A 21,717-nucleotide genomic window follows, 5' to 3' on the forward strand; every position below is an offset into this window, starting at 1 on the left:
CGCCAGGCACAGCAGCAGTGGCACCACACAGCGCTGCGCTTTGGGAAGGCTCAGTCTGAAGAAAGGAAAGTTACGTTTACTTGGCACAGCGAGCAGGGAGGAATCCAACACACGGGCTTCCCTGCAGAGGGGACTGTGATACCTGCCAGCATTTTCGGGTATCCTCAGCAGACAGAGCTCTTCTGAGCTGCTGCATGCCTGGGACGAAAGGCGCAGGAACTCACGGACAAAAACGAGCCGCTCCAGGACATTTCATGCAGAGGCATCTGCCCCTGGAAGTCTAAAAACAGCCCAGAGACTTCACTGGCTCTCAGAAGTACGTCAGCCTCGGTGACCTGAGTCTTCAAGACCAGCAGGAGCTCACCGCCTCTGTTCAGAGACCGAGAGCTGTATGGGAACAGCTGGAAACTGGCGCTTCCTTTGTGCCCAGGGTAGGTCAGAACGGTTGAACTAACTCCGCGTTTCAGCTGGCCCCCAGCGAAAGCCCTGCAAAGCTCTTCCTGCACGTCCCCGTACGCTGAAGCTGCTGCCTTAGAAAAATCAAGCCTTTCAGCTCAGAAAGCTGAGCTATGGGACAGCAAGGCTGCAGAGGCTATACCACAGGTCCTGGCCCTCAACTTCAGGTTTAAACTTCAGTCCCTGAAGGACTGACAAAGCTACCTGAAGTAGCTGCTTTCCTTTTACACGCTCATGAAAACCGGAACGAGAAGTTTATGTGTCTAAATCTGCATTATCCAGCCATCGAACAGGCACGCGAAGCCTCATGGACAGCGAGCAGCTCCCCTCCTTTGCGGATGCAAGCATAGGGCCGTGCTTTGCCTCACCAACTCCTTTACGACTGGTGAAATGGTTTCGCAAGGGCACAAGCTGAGGTGGCTAGGCCCAGCTCCTGCCATCCTCGCATACTCCTACCATGACGGCTTCTTTTCCAGATGCGCCTCTGTGTTTGCTATAAGGGCACTATTCAGCATCCCACTCTGCCTGGGCAAAGGGAACACAACAGCTGTTTCACTGGGAGGTCACTACAAAACATTGAGTGTCCCAAGAAACCCTCCTTTCATCGGTCCGTGCAAGCAGCTTGGAAGGATTTGTTTAGCCTTATTGTTGGAGCGGGAAGGCGCAGCCTGCCCGCGCCAGGGCTGGGGTCAGCACAGGCTGCCCACACCCCGCTTTCTCCCTTGTTCAGGGGGCGAGCGCGGGGCAGGAAAAGCCTCAAACAGCTTAAAAAAAAATAAAAATAAGAAGTTCAGCCGGCCTCTTCTTTCAGTGCAACTTTTAATAAGTGAAATGCCAAAGGGAAGCAAAAATACCACACAGCGGGGATGCCAAGTGCTGGGGGTTTAGCGCTGCCGCCGCGCAGCTAACCAGCCCTGGCAATTTATCCCTGCCATCAGCAGATTGCTGGAAAGGCGGCATTCAAGAGCACGGCAAGGCAAGGCGAGCCAGATCCCGCAATCTCAGGTCAGCTCCTTCACAGGATTCTCCTCACAGTCGCATCCCTCAGTCTCCCTGGATGCTGAGAGCAACAAGCCGTAAGAGCAGGACAAAACAAGGAACTTCCCAGCCCGTCTGAAAAGCTGGTTTATAATTAGATTGAGTCACATTTTCCACTCCTCCAAATTCAGAGCTTGTTACTAAGCGTGTACTGAAAATGCCAATTTCCCTGACTCGGTCTGGCTGCAGGAAAACGATAAGCAGCCCCCTCAGCCCCCCAGCAGAAATCTTATCAGGTCATCTTATTGCTAAGATTGCAGCCTGGCAGCTAAGCAAAGCCCTGCCCAAGAACTCCTTTGTCTGGACCTGTTCCAGGCGCTGCCACGTATCCCAGCGCGCTCCCCCTCTAAATAGCCACTGTTGCTGCACCTTCTGGTTCAGTCCAAGTCCAGGAAAAACTGCAGGCCCCAGGGATGAGGTGAAGCTCAAATGCTTTGACACGGAGAGCCTTTTACGATACCCAGCTTGATGGCACAGCCCCTCAGGAGCACTCTTTGCTTGTCTCCCTCCTTTGAGAAACGCTGCTTTAATAAAATTCACATGCAGTTGAAACTATTTGAAATAAGGATCATTGCAAGAGGGGAAAAAAAAAACCCAACCAAACAAACCAACAGTATTTTGTGGTTTTCTTCCCTGAAACCGAGTGTGTCCTGGCACTGCAGGCTGATTGCCGATATCCAGCCCTCTCTCTGGGGTCAGCGCAGGACCGAGGCGTGCAGCGCAGGGACTCGATGTCAGGACTCCTGCAACCCAATCTCCTCAGCTCCCATTTATAAAACAATGCCCTGAAGTCTGACAAGAGTAAAGCTGTTCCATAAAAGCCACTTTGATAGACAGCAAATAGAACCACCCTTGGAAAAGCAAGGCTCCTGCTGGGGAAGCAAGGCTCCTTTTCCCCCAGCTTAATATCCAATGCTCCGCTAACGCCACAAGCCCACTCCGCAGCTGCACCACGTAAGTCAGCTACGTGAGTTAATTTAGCTGTTCTAATCACTTTGCTGCCAGCTATGTTTGCATACAGTGACAGCTTCCTGGGGCCCCCACTACATGTTTTATCTGTCTTCCCAACAAAGCCCTGGTGAGACCGTGCACTTCAAATCCAAGAACAACCAGGAGCCAAGTCTCTGCCAAGAACAGTAACTTAGCTGTGCTCACCTGAGAGCTTCTCCTTAGCATAGGCTAATGAACCCGAGCAGCAGATCTGCTCTGTGGGATCCATCCCATACCTAACGCTCCAGGATGAAGGCGGATTGGCAGCTTTACCTATCCAACAGATTACGTCCTGCACACAGGATGGAGGTAATCACCACATAAATGCCCTCCTTTGTGTGGTTTTTCTACCACAGGCCAAGCCCAGTGTCAGCTTTCCCCATTTGTGGCAGGGTATCATCACCGGTGGGATGCAACGGCCACTATCCCAAATGCTGACAGAGGTGCTATCAGTCTCACTGTCCTCACCTTGATTTGTGTCCTCACCCAGACAGTGATGGGAGGCTTAGAAAATGATGATGAGAGGGCTGGAGCACCTCTCCTATGAGGCCAGGCTGAGAGAGCTGGGGCTGTTCAGCCTGGAGAAGAGGAGGCTCCGGGGAGACCTTAGAGCGGCCTCCCAGTGCCTAAAGGGGGCTACAGGAAAAATGGGGAGAGACTCTTCAGCAGGGCCTGGTGTGACAGGACAAGGGGTAATGGTTTCAGAATAGAGGGAGGTAGATTTAGATTACATATTAGGAAGAAATTTTTTACACTAAGGGTGGTAGAATACTGGCCCAGGTTGCCCAGAGAGGTGGTGGAAGCCCCATCCCTGGAAACATTCCAGGCCAGGTTGGCCGGGGCTGTGAGCAACCTGATCTGGTTGGAGATGTCCCTGCTCCTGGCAGGGGGGTTGGCCTGGATGGGCTTTAACGATCCCTTCCCACCCAAACCATTCTGTGATTCTATGAAAACAGGACAGGCAAAGGCCAAGATCAGCACTGCAGAATCAACAATTCTGCACCTCGCCTAACGTCCTCTTCTGGGACCTCAACGACCGGAAGCAGAAGAAACTATAAACGTGGATATTTCAGCTGATGGCAAGATGTCTGAGCCAAAGTCAGGCAGACATGGAAAAGAAAACAATTCTAGGATATATCAAACAAGGTTATTTATAGAAGAGGAAAGGAAGTTTTGATGCCTTTATATGAGGCTCTGGTAAAATTTCATCTAGAGTACTTTCTGTAGTTGTGGTCATGCAAACATAAGAAAAACAAACCCAAGCTGGAAGAGGTGCAGAAGACAGCTGCAAAAGATGAGGAGAGGAAAAGAAAGCTTATTTTATGAAAAAGACTAAAGAGGCTGGCTAGCTTAACCTAATAAAACCAAGACAAGGGAATATGCCTGTCACTTATAAATACATAAAGGAAGTAAATATGATGAAGGTAGAATTGATTTAAGCTAAAGGGCAGCACATATAAATATTTCTAGCCATCTCTAAATTTAGGGTGGAAGCTGCATTTTTAATCAGAGCAGCTTCAAACAGAACAGGAAATCCACCTGGTCTTTGGCTCAAGCATCATCTGTTCTTCAACACCAGGACACAGCTGAGAGGCATCAGCTCAGACTCCACTCAGTCTTGGGTGGAAATGGGGTAAGGAGATCATCAGGCCAACGACAACCCATCATGGTGAGGGTACCAGCACCAACACTCACAGTTATCCCGTTATCCTGCTCCCAGCCAGCATCTGCCAGGAGCCGGTGGGAACCTGCACATCCTCGCGCTGCCGGTCTGGATGGCAAGGGGGCTGTACAATACGCGGAGATCCGATGTTTCAACCGAACTCTTGTAAAAATGCCAAGGTTTTGGTGCAGCAGGAAGGGCTGCAAGCTGTTAACCCCTTTGGGAAGGCGCAGCAAAGAGCTTTTGTGTCCAAGGCACCTTCCGACACCAGGAGGGCGATCCTGCAGCGACAAGCCTTGCTGTAGGCAGGAAGCTGAAGGACAGCATCCGCGCTGAACTGCCACCAAATTCAACAGCTGAAACAGCCGCAAGCTGCAGCCGCCCTTCAGAGGAAACGTTAATGCTTTAGCAAGGAATGCTTCCCGCTCAGGAAGACAAGGCACAGGGGAAGGGGGTTTCTAGCTGCCAGTGATGAGCTACAGCAGCCTCAAAGCCTTGCTGGCAGCCAACTGAGCAACACGGAGACAAGACTCGGATCAAGACACAAGGTCGGGTTTTTTTTACTTCTTTTCTGTGTGCCCACCTTTGCAGCTTGAGCACATTAGAATAAACTCGCTTTTTTACTTCACCACAAGGTCTCACCTGATCCTAAGCAGCTTGGGGGCAGCAGGGAAACACCGGTGACTGCTGGCAGGAGCGCATACCTGATCACGCACAGAGCCCACGCGTCTGTGCAGGAGTGCGTGCCTGCGAGGCACTCCTCCGCCACGCTGCGGATGCCTGGCGTTGTTTTCCATCCCACAGCCGAGTTTGCAGAGAAAAGTATTTTGTCTACAGTTGGCTGGAATCTGCTAACAAGCAGGGAGAGGATCTGAGAAGCAGCTTCAAGGCAATCCCCACCACAAAACAAACCGAGCCTAGAAATAATCAGTGGGAATTATCTTGAAATGAAGCAATCGCACCTTCTTCAGGCTCCAGATGGGAAGCTCCTGGGAGTTTGGGGACATCAACTGTCAGCTTTGTTTTTTTTAAAAGAAATTATAGCCAATTCCTTCAAAATTTAAGGAGACTAAGTAAAGGCAACCACATCTCATTGTAAACTCTGACCCACCGTTTCATCTCAAAGGGCACAGCCCTTACTCCTTGTTATTGGGGTTTAAGTACACCAGTTAGCGAGACCCAGGAGTATTAAGCTTTTACTGCTCTGGCTGAGAAATGCAAGGCAGCCTGAGAAAAAGGCCAGAGCAGCTTGTCCTGAAGCTTTCCAGTAAAACAAAAATGCACCCCAGCACCCAGAAGTGCCCACGCAGTTCTGACTAGCCAGGAATCAAATCCCCGTAGCAAGGGTCGGCTGGGCTCAGCACCAGCACGCGTTCTCTGCAAGGGGAGAGACCTTCCAGATACACTGGCTAAGCGAGGCTGCTGGCAGCATCCTAGAGCCCGCCGCACTTTTAAAATCAATTTCAAGGCGAACAGATGCAACGTGCAGTCGGGCGAGCCCACAGACGAGCGTGAAAATCGCTCCCAGCGTTTGCAGAACTACACACAACCAGCAACTGTTGGGTCCCGCTCCAGCACGGCCCATTTGCGTCTCCTCAGGCACCTGTTGGTGTTAGCAAACACGCCTCGACACTGAAGCAGCAGAGATATTGTTCAAAGCTATCAGGTAGGGTGGAAATAACCTATCAGGGTTTTCCTGTGCCTACTGGAGCTATCACAGATGGCTTTTGTGCCAGGAAAAGGAGACAGTAGAAGCTACGGTGTTATACAAACACTGAAAATTATTCTTGCTATTAAAGTAGCTATTAGGCAACACCAGAACAAGCCACTTTGATGCAAAATCTCAAACCAAAGTGATCGTTTCCGTAACACGAGATCTTGGGCTCACCACACTCATCTGGACACATGCAGCCGAGCGCTCTGCAGGTGCCCGGCGCTTGGAAAACAGGCAGTGGTTAAAGCAGGGAGGCACCACTACATCCCTTTGGAGCCACCACTACCTCCCTTTGGAGCCAGTCTCCTTGGTTGTCAGCAATTAAATGTCACAGCCTTTGCTTTGAAACCATCCCGCCTCCTTTCCCGACTCCTCCAGCCAGGGGCTCAGCCACCACCTTCCTCCTCCCCATCTGACTGCCTGTCAATAACAGACACATTCTTCAGATTCTCTGCCTACCGCTGGTAGGTCGCGGTCCCAGCACCCTGGCTGGAGCCAGCGAGATCACGTATCGGGACGGAGGTATTTGCGTGACAGTACGCAGAGCTAAAACAAACTACCTTCAAGGAGAAGCTGAGGTGTCAGACTTTCTCCCGACTTGCTCTCCATCTTCCTCTGATCTTCTGAGACACACCAGAAGGTTATCTTTTTACAATGTTTTCTAAAAATGGATTTTTAAAACTATTTTTCAGTTTTACTCTCTGAAAAAAAATTCCAAGATTGGAAGGTAATTCTATTCTCTTTTAAAAACAGAATTTTCTGAACTCTCCATGATCCAAGCAAACAGATGCTAAGAAGACAACTTCTCAGCACCTTCCCAGAAAAGGACTAAAGATGAGCAAGTGTGCGTTTGGCAGCGTGCCTACCCTCCTCCAAGCTATTCTGACTCTTTCTTGCCCTCAGGAGCAATTCCACATTTCAGTTTTCAGGTCTCTGCAGCGCCAGAAGCATGAGGGTAAGCCAGATAAAGAGAAAGGCTCCCATCTTTCCCAAGAGGGCTTCGGGACGAGGTCAGGAGAGACTGTGTCAAAGGCAGCCCGGAGCCCCGCTGGCACAACAAGCTCTATTTGTTTAGCAACATTTTGTTACCACAGTGAAGCAAACTCCCCGAGCCTCAGGGCCACAGCCCCAGGGAATCCGTGGTTCCCCAAGACCCCGAGGCAACATCTTATGAACGTGCCCATCATTCCAGGACACAGCATCTCACAGTTTAAACAAAACCAGCAAAGCCAATCACTCATCCCTACGGAGAGAAGTCTCTTCTCTTCATTATAAAAGAAAGGAACCGAAAACGAGCCGCAGGGAGCAGCATTTCTCACCTGGACGATTTCTCCATTGGAAGCAATTAAATCCGTGGGGATGGAGACTCTGAAGAAGCGTCCCACCACCGCAGAGCTGTCCGGTATGCCCACCACAGCTGGCACAGTCTCCCGGAGGTCCGAGAGCACGGAGTGCATGGAGGCCTCCAGCTGGTTTTCCCAGTCCCGAACCACTTCTGCCGGCTCGCTGGGCCAGCGGCAGTGAGCAGAGGCCGCCAGCAGCAGCACGGGGAGCCAAGTCCTCCCCAGGAAAGGGGGCTGCAGTAGGCATCCAACAGTCATTCTTCCCGGCGGCCTCAGCGACGGTGCTCCAGCCGGAAAGGGGACCCGCAGGGAAGCTGCCGGCACCGCAACGTAGGCAGGGGATCCGCCAGTCCTTCACAGCAGCCTCATCCTAGGAGTCCTGGGAACCTAGTTAAACACAGGAAACCCAATCAGGACGTTAATTATGATATCCAAGCCAGCCAGCTAACACACACAGACCTCCCAGCAACGGGCAGAGGGCTGCCTACCACGCCACCCTCTTTGTTTCAGCTTTTTGATTTAACTGGAAGAGTCACCACTACCATTAAAGACAGCAAGAGCTGCTCAGCTCCTCTTCTGACGTACAGCATCTCTAGAGAAACGAGATCCTCCTGCTTTTCCACGCATGCAACCATGGTTCTGCTGCTCCGGAGCCACGGCATCCTGAGATAGCCACAGGTAGGGAGATGGCGCAGATACAACTGAGGCCGAAACAGCATACAAGCTGAAGTCAGGCTGGGGCATCAGTGGATTTAAACACCAGTTACCCAGTATGAAGGCCCAAGAATCCTTCAGTACCTCCAAAGCTGCCATGTTAACAGCATGATGCACGACAGATGCTTCTGCTCCTCTGACCATTAAGCCAGGTCTCCTCTCTGTTCCAGCTTTTGGTATTAGCATGTTTAGACTTGATTTTGGGGCCAGCGATATGCACCCCACAAATCAGACTGTGTCCCACACTGCTACCCACCTTCCAGCTCCCTCCCATACCCACACTCCACCAAGAAACATCTCCAGCTCTCGCTCGCTTTGTTCTCCCAGAGCAAACCCAGCCCAACCCCTAACCACTGTCTCCCAGTCTCCGAGCGCAGCTCTGATTTATTTCAGCCTGTTCCAGCTGTGTCCCGTGACGCACATCAGGCCATCCCAAGAAACCCTGGAGCTGGACCAGGCGGGAAGGGAAATCCCACTGCTTCTTGCCCTTGCAGAGCTCCCAGGACAGCACGACAGCCGGACCACCCAACACGCTGTGCTACAGCCAGGCAAGTGCGTACTGCCCACCACGGGCTTGCAGAAGCGGGCGGAGGGCCTGTCCATACAGGCAACCAAGCCCAAGGTTTCCACCGTGGGCTGTAGGAATAAGAGGAGAGAGAAGATTTCATAGAATCATAGAATGGTTAGGGTTGGAAGGGACCTTCAAAGGTCATCTAGTCCAACCCCCCTGCAAGGAGCAGGGACATCCCTGACTAGATCAGGTTGCTCAGAGCCTCATCCAGCCTGGCCTTGAACGCTTCCAGAGATGGGGCCTCCACCACCTCTCTGGGCAACCTGTTCCAGTGTTCTATAACTCGCATCGTAAAAAATTTTTTCCTAATTTCTAATCTAAATCTACCCCCCTCTATTTTAAAACCATTACCTCTCGTCCTGTCACAACAGGCCCTACTGAACAGCCTTTCCCCATCTTTCTTGTAGGCCCCCTTGAGGTACTGGAAGACCGCTCTCAGGTCTCCCTGGAGCCTCCTCTTCTCCAGGCTGAACAGCCCCAACTCTCTCAGCCTGTCCTCATAAGAGAGGTGCTCCAGCCCTTTTATCATCTTCGTGGCCTCCTCTGGACCTTCTCCACCTGGTCCATGTCCTTCTTGTGCTGGGGGCTCCAGAACTGGACACAGTACTCCAGGTGGGGTCTCACCAGGGCAGAGTAGAGGGGTTGCTCACCCTAAAACTTGCACTCTAGAGAAGACGGGAGGCAGCGTGTGAGGGCTAGCACATCCTCACCCTGTGATGGGCCTTCTCACTTCACCATAAACCACTCGTGCTGCAGGGCTGACACCTCCCATCCCAAGATAATGGACCCAGTCACAGCTGGGAAGGAGGCCTGTGGGAAGCAGAAGTTATGAGCTGAACGCAATAACCTCTGGTTACAGCATCCACGAGGCAGATACCTGATCTGACCGCTGCCAGTCGCGGAAAACCTATCTCAAGTGAAAGGCAAAAGAGATGGCAGAGGCAGAATAACAGTGCTGGAGACCACAGGAGAGATGGGAGGATGGGTGGCGTGAGATGCCAGTGCCAGAAGAAAGCCCGTTCCCCCACTGCTCTTGTCCTTCCAACTGCCTGACCTGACTGGGACAGGAATACACCAGACGAAACAACGGGGAAGCCAAGGCCAGGCTGTTCCCAAAGGTGACTGAGCACGTGGCGGTCCTCACATGGACCACGGTGCCTGAGCTGCTTCTCCAGAGGTTATCATCACAAAAGATGAAGTGGCTGGGCAGGTGGGGACAAGGCACACTTCGTACAGGGCACATCACTCCTACCAGCTCCCTGCGTGGTCAGAGGAGGATCCGACACACAGTGATGAATTTTTGGATGAACCTGGAGTCACCTCAGCAAGTAGATGACAACCCCAGTAGACATCTGGTGGAGAATATCCAACAGGCTGTGCAAATGAGCTACAGAGACGGAGCAGACATCTGCAAGAGGTCCTGAGGAGGCCACTGAAGATCACAGCGAGGAACGAGGGGACCCTCATCCCTGCACGGTACCAAAAAAGGCAGAAAGAACCAGCACCTTCACCCTCCACGGAGCCTGGGGTACGGACACTGCAGCGATGACGCCTTGTCCATGAGATACCTCTCCTAAAGCCTTCTCTTTGGAAAGCCCTGCTGCATGAGGGACTGGAAAGCAACCCGCACAGCAAGTACGGGCAGGATCAGAGACTCGCAGCCGGGGCAGGAATGCAGCAGCAGAACCCAGCAGCCCCGTGGCTGCTGCGGGGCCGAGATGCTATCAGCATGGAAGCATGGCTGCCTCTCACAGCTGCGCAGAGCCTCCACACCTGAGCGGAGGAGAAACACCCCAGACACCCAGCGTACAAGCGTACGGAGCTGTAAAGACGCCTGGAGAGGTTCAGCACCACATCTTCAGGCCAGCCCCTGCCCTCTCACAGCTGCAGCGGAGCTCGCGCAGGAGCGCGGTGCAGCCCTGTGTTGCTCAGCCAAATGACGTGATCTGGCCCGTGGCGTTTTTTGTTGGATGGAGAGGAGTATTTGGGCAGAAAGGAGCTGGTTCTTGATATCTGTGGCAAGCAGGGGAGGAAGATGAAGTCATCACTCATTTCAGAAACAATTATCAGGGCAGGCAACAAACACTGCCTATGTGATAGGTGCCCCTCAGCCAAGCAGCCCATTGGCCATGGAGATCTTGTGTGATGCTTGCAGGTTGCACAAACGCAGGATTTCATTTTAGGGAAACTACAGGACAGTCTCAGTACATGGAAGCAGAGCACACAGGAGGTACAGGAGGAATTCAGTAGCTCATAAAAAAAAAGCCACAACGGAAAAGCTGAGAACAAACTTGCACCACCAAAAAAACCAATCTCTTAACACAGCTCCACCTCACCAAACAATTGACAGAAGCTGAAACGCTGCCAGCCTCTCACGCTGTGTGCTAAGGAGGAAAGGCAGGGTGGTACGGCTCTACAGATAGCATTGCCCTGCAGTGGCGAGGTCCACCTGGACCAGCACTTCAAGGCAGAACCCTTTTCGGGGTAGGAGGTTCTCCGCCTAAAAGCCAGTAGTCCTGCTCAGCAAGTCCGCCGGCCACCAGCATCTCAGGACTCGATGCAGCTGCAGAACAGAGCCAACGTTACCTGCAGTGAGGCTGGAACGAGCACTGGGGACCTGCACGGTGCTTCTGACAAGATCAAGAGCCCCCACCATTTCACATGGTGCTGCCATGGGCAAAAACCCAGATTTGCTTGCTGGAGACATCATCCCAGGCGTTCTGCAGGTGGTCTGCTGCTGCTCTCTAGGAAGCATCAGGCCACAGGGACACCTGACCTAGACAGCACTTTCCAGTTAGGAGGGAAGGCAAGACCACCCCAGCTTCTCTATGCAGCACAGTGCTCCTTCTTCCAGCAGCATCGGTACTGCCCAGTTTCACAGAACACACACAAAGGTTCAGGTTAGTCCTGAATTTCAGGATGTTTTGTTCCATCTGATCTCCTGAAAGAACTGAATTTCTCTTTATCCTCCTGCTTCTGTGAGAGCTCTTTTGGTCTCAACTTTTGAGCCTTCAGAGCCTTGGATGAAACATCAAAGCCAGTATCAACATCTGCTTCAGTCCCAGCGCTCGCTGCACGTGTCAGTGTTGATGCCTGATCTCCAGTGCCAAACCCCCATCTCAGAGATACGGAACTGGGCCCTCTCGGTGAAGTTTTGTTGATATGATGCTGCACTTGATATGATGCTGACTTGTCAAGACAATGCTGGAGCTTGCTTCTTCTCCATGCAGCTACAAGGCCCACCGACATGTTAAGGACATGCTTTACCTTCATTTTTCAGGAATGCAGAGCGGTGTAGACAAAGGATGGGACTGAAAGGAAGGACTGAGAGCAGGACAAAGCAGCTACTCCCAGCCACACACCTTCCCAGAGACCTTTCCTTCTGCACACTGCAGAATCAGGAGCGTGGGGCCAGGAGAAGTGTCCCGACAGCAGGAGCATGGCTGCCCTAGGAATCCCTCTTCCTCTGTGGTCAATTATGCCACTGCTTCAGCAAGAACCAGTGAAAGTGAAGTCTCCATCCAGCTGCACCTAATCCAATTGCTCGAGCACACAATCACATCACCGGGCTGCGGTAATTAATCACTGCCAGCATATTAGTGCCACAGAGCCCAGCACGCAAAAAGCTCAGGTAACCGCCATGCAATTCCCTACTCTAAATAAGAAGGTATTTAGGAGAGTTAGGAGTAATCCCACTTACCTGATTGCTTATTTAACAATATCCTCATTAAAGGAAGCATTAAACAAGTGGCCTTTCTCTAAGGAAGCAAATTCAGACTCAGGCCAGTGCAACTTTCCAGAATGGTGCTATTGTCTCCGCAAAGATCTCCCGTGCGTGTTTCCACAGGAGGATCTCTGGGCAAGCCCTGTCAGCTCCCGCGCCTCTGCCTGTCAAGGCAGCAAGCAGGAGGAATGATGAAATCCAGCATCGCCGGCCAGGCACACAAAGATGGCACTCTGCCGTAGGCGCTCCTCGGTCCAAAACACGACAGCAGGCACCGGCTGGTGCCAGCCCGGCGGCATGGTCTGGGCAGAGGCGGCCGGTGCTGGGTGCACGTCTACGCCGCGCTAAAGGAGTCTGGAGAGGTGGGCAGGAGGGAGAAACAGCTTGGAGGCGGCACGGCTGGCACAGCAGCCCATCAGCAAGCTTATGAACTAACAAACACGGTCTGCTCAAGACTAAGAGCATGCCAGTCCGCAAGCTCGACACATTATACGCATAAAGAACACTCTGAAGCATGAAATTTAGGAAACAGTAAGAGTTTCCACATTGCCCAGCTCTGAACATACCCTGAAACAAAGGCAGCAGCCCCTCCAGCAGCCTACGCTGTAAGCTGGTGGAACGTGCTGCAAATGGCTCTGGGGTTACTTCCAACCTCAGCCACGTACATTCGCAGGAGATGACCCAGGCTCCAGATCCTGCACAGATGCCGAGAGGGAACGGGTAAGGCGGAGGAAGGAAGATTCACCGCTAGCCCCAGCTCCCCCCTCAGAGCGACAGGATCCTATCCCACACAGTGCTAACCCAGCTCTGGTGTAGATGGTGGCTTCACACAGAGACTGGATGTCTCTCTCAGACGAGTTCATTCACAGGTTTTTGGCTTAACGGTGCAATCGCAGCTGATAGCCATGCACACATCAAAACCAAAGCAGCAGGCACCTCAGCATTGGAGACTGGACTGCAAGAGAAAGCTGCCTCAGCGGAGAGCCCCACATCAGCGCTCCTGAAGCCCTGGGAGTCCCTTCCACCCTCTGCTCCCCACAGCCAGTTGATGTTTGCCATTATTAGCTGGTCACCCCAGACACCATCAGTCCAGGAGGGACAAACCAAGATGTACTCAATTCTTTGCCCTAAAATTGCACTATGCTCACCTTGTACTGTCACCAAGTTAAATGCCCAGCAGAAGTGACAGCTAGCTCAAAGGGCATACACACACACAAAAAAAAAAAAAAAGTTTTTTTCAGTCTCATCCCTTCTTCTATTGTTTGTCTCCAGCACATCTGGTGTCAGTAACAGGAAACCCTGACACTGAAAAACAATCCAGGGAAATAAAAACAAAACCAAACCCCAAACTGCAGTGCTAAAAACGCGTGCCAAGTGGGGAAACAAGCAGCCCCCTCCTGCTGACGGGGAGCTCGGCTGCGAGCTGTCGCTGACGTGTTGCTTCAGGTCACACACGCCACGAGCAGCTTGGGGAAGTTCACACGGGAAGCGGTCACAGCAATCGATACCTCGCAGCAGGTTTTATTCCGCTAGAGTAAGCGCCAAGATATTTAACTTTCCTGTAGCTAAGAGGAAGCTTTCTACTATCTTCCATCACCTTTTGTTTGAAAACGACCACCAAGAAGGGAAGATGCCCTCTCATTTACACCCTGTGTCTCCCCTTGGCCAACAAAACCTGCTCGCGGTTCTCCCCCAGCCTGGGACACCGCCGGATGCCTCTGCTCTACTGACGGAGCGGAGCACTGAGCGAGCAGCCGGGGGAAGCTGGACCTCTGGAGACGCTGCCCAAGTTTTGTGTTCACTAGGACACATGATCTCCATTACCTCCTGCAGAGGGAAGGCAGAGGCAGCTCTGAGAGATGCAAGAAGTAGAATTTCCCCCTTTTTTTCCCCCCTCTCTGTATTACATCTGCCTGTCCAGAAGCTGGGCTGCCCTTCCCAGCTGGAGACTTTGCTCCTGGAAAGACAACTTGTCCTGGAAAAGGCAAGCACCGAGGATATGCTCCCCTAGCCCTCTCTCCAACAAGAGCTGTGGAGGGGAGGAAACAGCCCCCTGGGACCCCCAGCCAAGGGCACTCAGGCAGAGGAACGTGCAAGGGGCACCCCAGAGCAGTAGGAGAAGCACAAAGGACACGAGCCCTCCTGCCAGCCAGACACGGAGCGTGTCCCCCTGCTCGTATGGCCCCTTGCAGCCTGCGCGTGCCGCCTGTCCTCCACTTGAGCCGTGCCCCGCGTGGCCGCTGCTCCCGAGCCGCAGCAGTGACCGGCAGCCACAGATTTGGGCTGGGTGAGACTTCTGACTCTTCTGATGAAAGTTTCAGCAACCACAATCAATCCCTTCCTCCCACTTTGCTATTCCCAGACAGCCAGCTCAGATCCTATCTTCAAGTGCATTCAGTTGAAAGGAAACTCAGATTTTTATCTCCCCAAGTATTAGAAGGCCTCAGAGATCATTTTTTTCCCTGTAATTACAAACATCGCAGTCAAGCAGAACTGCCATTTTACCGGCTACGGATAGCAAACAGGTAAATTGGGATAGAAACATCCACCAACAAGCAGGAGACACCAAATAATCACCGAGGCCAGCTTCACCAGTGCCATCCCACACGTTAAACACCGCTTGCGCCCCACAAGCAAGCCCCGTCTCGGAGGGCTGGCAGAGAAGGGCGAGGGGATTAAAAGTACAAAACAGATCCTTCCTGGAGGGAGCTGGGGGAGAACAAAGTGGGATGCACTGGGGCGTGAGGGCGATGGAGAACAAAGGCCCACGCTCTCCTCTGGTAAGAGGATCAGAAGCCAAACTAACCCAAACCGGGCTCAAACCTGAACAGTGTGAGAGCTTCCCCCAGGACCCGATGGGGTTGTGAACATGCCTGCTAAAACAAAACAAAACAAAAAAACAAAAGAGGTGGGATGGGACAATTTTCTCCAAGGCAGAGTTACCAAGGCAGCGTTTCTGGCTGAAGCAGCGCTTTGTGACAGAGAGCAGGATCCCAGGACGGCATTCAGGGAAAGGATGACTCGCATTCCTCTCTCGGCGTCTTCTCCCGGCTGTGACTGGAAAGGGCACGGAGGCTAAATATACAGCTGCGGCCGGGCAGGGCGAGGGGCTGCCCGCCTAAGGGCACGCTGTTTAACGGAGCTTTGGCTTCACTTGGGTTTCCGCCGCGTAGCCAGCCCCTCAAAACTCTACCGGTAACTCGGTTTTATCTGAAAGTGTAAAAATCCTAATATTTAATCCAGTGTTCAAGGGAATGTAGTAAAAAGCTAGTACTAAAATCTCCAGGAAATTAAACTACAAAAGGTTAGGAAAAAGAGAAGAAAGATGGGGCTACGAGCTCCTTCCATACAAATGCTATAAAAATGCAGATTTTGAAGAGAAACACGACAGGCATGTATATATATACACGCACACGAATGCTTTATCGGGTTCCAAGATTTAGTAAAAAACAGAACTCAAAGCACCGAGATAAAATATGTATTTTTGACTCTAGATCTCTCTCTTGTCAGGAAAGCTTCCTATCTTGCTGCATTTGCTTGAAGTTAATACTGAAGTAAAGACAGCAGCATTTCAGAAAAGCATTTTAGCAGAAGCCATCCTGCGGAAGAGCCCGGGACAGAGGGAAGCCGGGCTGGCAGAAGCACCTGGGCACATAGAGAGAGGCAGCTGACACAGACGCGACTGAAGCACTGCTCTGAAACATCTGAGCGATTTAATTGGGACCACAGAAGAGTTATCTCACCGGTTAGCATAGGCAAGACAGCAGACCAGTCCCCGTGACACTGCACTCAGGTTTGAGGGACACTCATTGATAGGAACGTTGGAAGTAGAAGATTTAGGACTCAGGATAAATTCCCTGGCCCTCACCGTGCCATAGCAGCTTGTGTTCGCTGAAGTCTGATTCCGGACTCCCTAGAACAACCACTCCCATCCGTGAAAGGCACAAATGACCATTTCTAAAATAGGAACATAAACTTTGCCTAACAAAGGCAGCCTAACAAGGTGGCCAGAGGACCTGTTAGAGGCTCTAGCCAGAAAATACAGCTGAGGCACCCAACGACAAGACAAGAAAGCACAAACCAGCAGGAAGCAAGATACAAGAAGTCACTTTTTAAAGGCAAGGACTATGAGGCATCAGAGCCCGATCTGGTGTTCCTCGGCAGGCAGGTCGCTCCCCAGCCAGCGCTGAAGGACATGTGCGAGAGCAGCTGGCGTGACAGTCACCACTGTGTGTCCTGTCCCCTGGTGTCAGTCACCATCCACCAGCTGTTTCAAGTCTAATTCACACCAGCTAATGACCTTTGATGGAAGTCAGCCGGCTGGAAAGCAGGTTTCTATCTAAGGTGCTGCTTCAAAAACAGCTTTCAACCAAGGCACCATCACCAACAGGTGACCACCTTTCCTCCACCCCGTGCTCCAAAGGGACAAAACCATCCACGAGCTTCCAGCAGCACCTGAGATCTCAGCTGAAGCCTGGAAAAATATTTCCTTCCTAAGCTGCCCTGCTGCACTGAGCAGGAGATGTTCTCTTCAGATGTAGGCATAAGTACTGAAACCAATGAGGCTAAAAAGATTTGCATCTCTTGCTTGATTTCTTAATTGAATTCAAGGCTGAACAAAACCCCTTATGAGGCTTCAGAGAATCCACACGGAAGAGAAACGACAAGTATCCTAATCAGAGAGGAAGCTTCCACTGGACATTTTATCTTACTGAGTACTAGAGAGTCCACACAAAAAGAGAAAGACCCTGAGGGATAAACTCCCCTGTCTGGTGAGGCAGGAAATCTCCCTGAAGTTTCTGCCACGGTTTGGCTTTTGTAGCACATCACAACGTTGCACGAGTTGCACAGAGAAGAGAGGTGAGGTTTGGTGCACATTTTAGCCCAAACTCTCCCACCTACCTGTCTGTCTATATTTTAATTATTTTTTTTTTTAATAAAAAAGGTATAAAGCTCTTTCTGCCAGCCAGCAAGCAGAAGCTGTTAGTGGGGTGAGGGCAGACTGATGGGCAGCGGAGTCCTGCAAAGCCCCCTTCTTAGGAAGCCTGATCATACCTCCAAATCCTGTTCTGAAGGAAACCCTTCTGCAGCTCCAGCTCTGGCTGTACACCAGAGCCTGCCCAGAGGTCCTGCAGCAGGATCCTCGCCCGTGTTTTGGCCATGCAGTACTTTTTTTTCATCACCAGAACAGCCCTGTGCACTGAGAACTGCGTTTGGGCTTCCCTGGCACCGCAGCCACCGGGCAAGCGTTAGCTTTGCTGGTACCAAAGCAGGCAGCGAAGCGCTGGAGCACGCCAGAGCAGGCAGCTTGAGCAGGTGTTCCTCCAGCATGAGGAACAAACAGCCAGAGGGCTGCAGGAACCAAATCTGGGGGGGGGGGAAAAAAAAAAAAAAAAAAAAAGAAAATCCCGATGAGGTTTCATAGTCAAGAGTCACCTCAAAATGATGTTTGGCTGGGCTGCTTTGTGGAGAGGCAGTCACATTCCGAGGGTTTATAATCACCTTCTGGGTATTCCACAAAATTCCTCAGATAATGAAATATTTCAAGGAGGTGCTTGAGAGTGTTTAAGCACCATAATTTCCTATAGGCTGTCGCCGCAGCACCAGGGCTTCAGCACTAGGTGCAGGACTGGAAGGCAAGGCTTCGGATCAATCCCAGGGACCTGGCTGCCGGGCGCAAAATCCGCTGCTGCTACCAAAGGGAAGTCGAGCACCAACAGCCCATACTGAGTGGACGCACAAAACAAGGCAAGCAACAGCAAGAAAAAGCCATTCGCAGCACTTCAGTTACGTATGCAGCGTCATTTATATTCCTGGTGGCAGCGTAACCAAGGGCAGGCCCATTCTGTTTAGAAACATCCCACTGTTCCATCAGCTCTACCACCCCACCCTACAACCGCGAGCCAAGGCATTAAGATTCAGCTTCAGGGAGTTGCTCAGCCCTGATTTATTACTCAGCTAGCAAGACTGCCGTAGCTCTTCATTTAAATATGTTTACCGCCCGGTGATTTCTGCAGAGCAGCCAGGGCATCAGCCATGGACCTGCAACTTTCCACGTTTCTCATGAAAACTATTCCAAATGCTTCTTGGCAGAATGAGATATCAGTGTTCCAACTTTAACCATCAAGCATAAAATGGGCAAGCTGCAAAACCAAGCAGCATTGCTCCCGTGCCACAGAGGCAGAGAAAGCTTCTGACGGAGGAATTAACTCCCTGAACATCAGCAGCAGCTTCCAGCTGGGCACCACTTTCTCTTAAACCTGCAGAAATTGCTGGGTTTTGGTGACTCCCAAAAACTGACAACCTCTTCCTGCAGGTGCACATTTTATAGGTGCCTTCCCCTCTTGCTGGAGACCAGGGAGCAAAGGGCTGGACCGCGTCAGTAACTGTCTGCTCTTCACCATAACCTCTGGCCCAGGGCAGCCAACCCTTCACTCACGCAGTAAATCCAAAAGCAACAGATCACGGACGGCACAAGCTCACCAAGGCAGAAGGACAGCGCGCAGCTTCGCAGGTCCATCTGCTTCCCAACCGCTCTGGTGCGAGAAGATTGATTTAAGTGAAAAAGCAATGACGAGCACCTTAAAAGAAAAGATGCTAGAGAGTCCACATCGCATTCCTGTAGCATTAATTTCACTGCATTATCTTTCAGCTAAATTACCTTGTTTACCTGCACTACATAATTTTAAAAAAATGACCCTCATATGGTTTTGACCACGGCCTCCACGGCTTCAGCCAGGAGCGGGGAAGGCTGGAGCTGCTCGTCGCAAGGCCACCAACGCAGAGATAGCTCCAGCTTCTCTCCCCACCCTGCTCTGGTATTCAATCGAGAGGCAAGTTGAATTATTTCAATGTGAGACCATTCAGACTGCTTCACTTCATTCGGGATCTGGCCAAAAAGGGTTACCTTTACAGAAACCACCCTGACACGCACAAAACCGGCACCACCAAGTAAATACATTGCAGGGGAACCTGCCCCTCTCTGCAAGCAGTGGATCTGTCAAAAAAGTTTCAAGGGTTGCTCCAAACCACCCCTCTGCAGCAATTCCATCACAAGCACATCCTGCCATTGCCAGCGCGCAAATTCCACAAATGGGAAAGTCCAAGGGACTGAAAAAAAAAAAAATAGCTTTCCAGAAAACAAGGTTTTAAATCTATTTCTGAGAAGTTTCTGTTTAAATTAAACAAAAGTCTTACTATGGCAGCAAAGACACTTAACACAAGTTTCTGTCGACTTCTGACTTTTCCTCCTGGCAGAGAGAGCCCAACGGATGACTGAAAAAAACCAGGATCAAACTGACATACTCAGCCACCAGACATGTTACTGGAAACTGGGACCTGGGTAAAGGCAGAGAACGTGCAGGAAAAACAGGAGGCGGAGAGAGAGAGCAAGGACAAGACAAGGAAAACTGATGTTTTTCTTCCATAAGCAGCCAGAGAGCCACACAGTGTAACACATTCGTAACACTTAACGAGCTAGCAGGGCATCTGGTATCAGTCCTCAAAAAATGGTCCCAAGGTTTTCCTACAGGAGAAAAATTCAGCAATTTCTCCCTTCCTCACAGAACTCTATCTTGTATGGGTCAGAGAGGTTGGAAACAAGACCTCCACGTTTCTGAGGGGAAAAAACCCCAAGTTATATTTTAAATAATGTGAGGACAGGCTGTATCCCTCTGTTTTGACTTGCCATTGCAGTTTTTACACAAGACAGAAGACCACAGCCTGCCTTCCCAGCACGCCGACACTGTCCCACAGCTTCCGAGGTGACAGTCCAGATGGACGGCAGCGTGAACTCGAAGCTGCACAGCGACACGGAAGCTGGCAACAGCTGTGTCCTTCTCCTGACTCAAGTAGGCAGATTAAAACACAAATTTAAGTTGTAAAGAGAAAAAACTGGAAGAAGATGGGACAGATCCTGTACCAACTTACTTCTCAGAGCAAAGCAGCATGGTGAAGGATTACTTACCTGCTCCCTCTGCAAGAATCCCAGGAATGAGGACGAAGTCATCACAGCTCCAATGTTTGCCCCAGGAAAACAGAGCTGGATGCCATTCCCAGGCAAAGAGGAAAATTAGACCAGCACTCAGCTGGCTTTTGTACCAGTTCAAGTCTCTCCAAGCCAAGCATCATCTCTTCTTGCTCACCACATGTGCTTTGGATACCCAAAAAAACCTCTTCCCTTCGTGCCTGCGTTTCTTAGCCAAGTTAGGTGTACTCAGACTTTGTAATCCTTCGCAACAGCGGTGTCTCTATGCCCATATTTTCATCTCAGAGCCATCTTCTCTGCCTCGGGGCACCCGTAACAAAGCAGACCCCAGCCCTAGGCACAGTCTGTGAGGACAAACCACTTCCCAGCCCCAAAACCACCCACAGCAGTCCTAAGTGTTCCTGAGAGCAGGAAACAGCAGAGAAACACCTTTGTCCTTAACCACTCCAAGCCTTTTTTCCTGAACCCACCCCGATTTCTCCTCAGCACTCACCTGATCTTTATTACTAAGGCAATGCCCAAATCCCAGTAATTAGTTTAAGAGGGCATCCCAAGACTAGCACCCACTGGGCTCTCCTCACTGCTCACACAGTCACAATTCCTATCGCTGTTCTTCTGTGTCAGTAAATCTGAAACACTTTCCAGAAAAACCTGATGGCTCGTTGCTATCAAACAGCACAGGAGAGCATAAACAGTTTAGTGAGAGCGTAAGAGAGATGCTCAAGTGCCACAGGAAAAATGCAGTCTTGGCGTCGCAGCGAGGCCGCTAAGCGCTGAAGGTGCGTTCGGCTCGCCTTCGCTTTACAGCGCTGCTGCAGATGCAGAGAGACAATTAAACTGCTTATCGCAGTAGGGCCCATTCAGCCTCCGGAGCGGGAGAGCAATTCCCATCCCCAGGTGGCAAGCGCAGCAATTAGGTACCCGATGATGCGCACCAGAGCTTCACTTTGCTTATGTTATTTTATTTCAGTGGTGACACAGTATTTCCTTGGCTTACCGTCACTGAAAGACTGCAGGTTCAGGGACGGCCTGTAAGGTCTCAGTTGATATCAGGCTGGGACCGCAGGACCTAGTTGCACATCATACCACATCTGGAAGATCCAGAACAGTCCAGATGTGGCCAGGTGACTGTTTCCTCACCTGGAGGGGCTAGGCTTAAAATTTAAAAATAAAAACCCAGTTACGCCACAGCCAGGATAAGTTTCCAGCTTCCCAACATCCCACCTCCAAAGAAGAACTCTGGATTGGCGCTTGAGCCTCTTCTGGGCTTAATAACAAGTTGTAGTGGAAAAAATGTGGTTTTAGCAGCTCGGTCTAGCCCTTATAAAGCAGAGAAGCGATGCCAAAAATAGCCTGGCTTACTAGTTACAGTCGCCAAGCACTCACTTCGCAGGTCTGTGATCAGAGACCACAGCACTGCCTGCACCACAGCATCACCGCCGTCACTGACAGGATGCCCTCCCCACACCTCGGAGGTGTTTCACACAGAGCAGTTAGGGCTTTTTAAAGCAGCAGAT

General features: G+C 51.2%; 1 protein-coding gene across 3 annotated transcripts in view; it reads right to left on the reverse strand.

Annotated features, from left to right (window-relative positions):
- The window catches only part of DAG1 (dystroglycan 1), a 52,146-nt gene that overhangs the window by 9,208 nt on the left and 21,221 nt on the right, over positions 1-21,717 (reverse strand). For 2 of the 3 annotated variants that reach the window (XM_086755424.1, XM_086755422.1), the window contains exon 2: positions 7,181-7,591. In XM_086755424.1, the coding sequence (XP_086611550.1) occupies positions 7,181-7,462 (282 nt within the window). In that variant the 5' untranslated portion in view covers positions 7,463-7,591. Of the gene's footprint in view, positions 1-7,180; positions 7,592-9,139; positions 9,160-21,717 lie in introns of those variants that run through there. The other variant, XM_086755425.1, reaches the window with a different exon arrangement.

This window comes from Chlamydotis macqueenii, chromosome 10 (assembly GCF_036417535.1).
Source record: "Chlamydotis macqueenii isolate bChlMac1 chromosome 10, bChlMac1.mat, whole genome shotgun sequence".
NCBI classification, from domain to species: Eukaryota; Metazoa; Chordata; class Aves; order Otidiformes; family Otididae; genus Chlamydotis; species Chlamydotis macqueenii.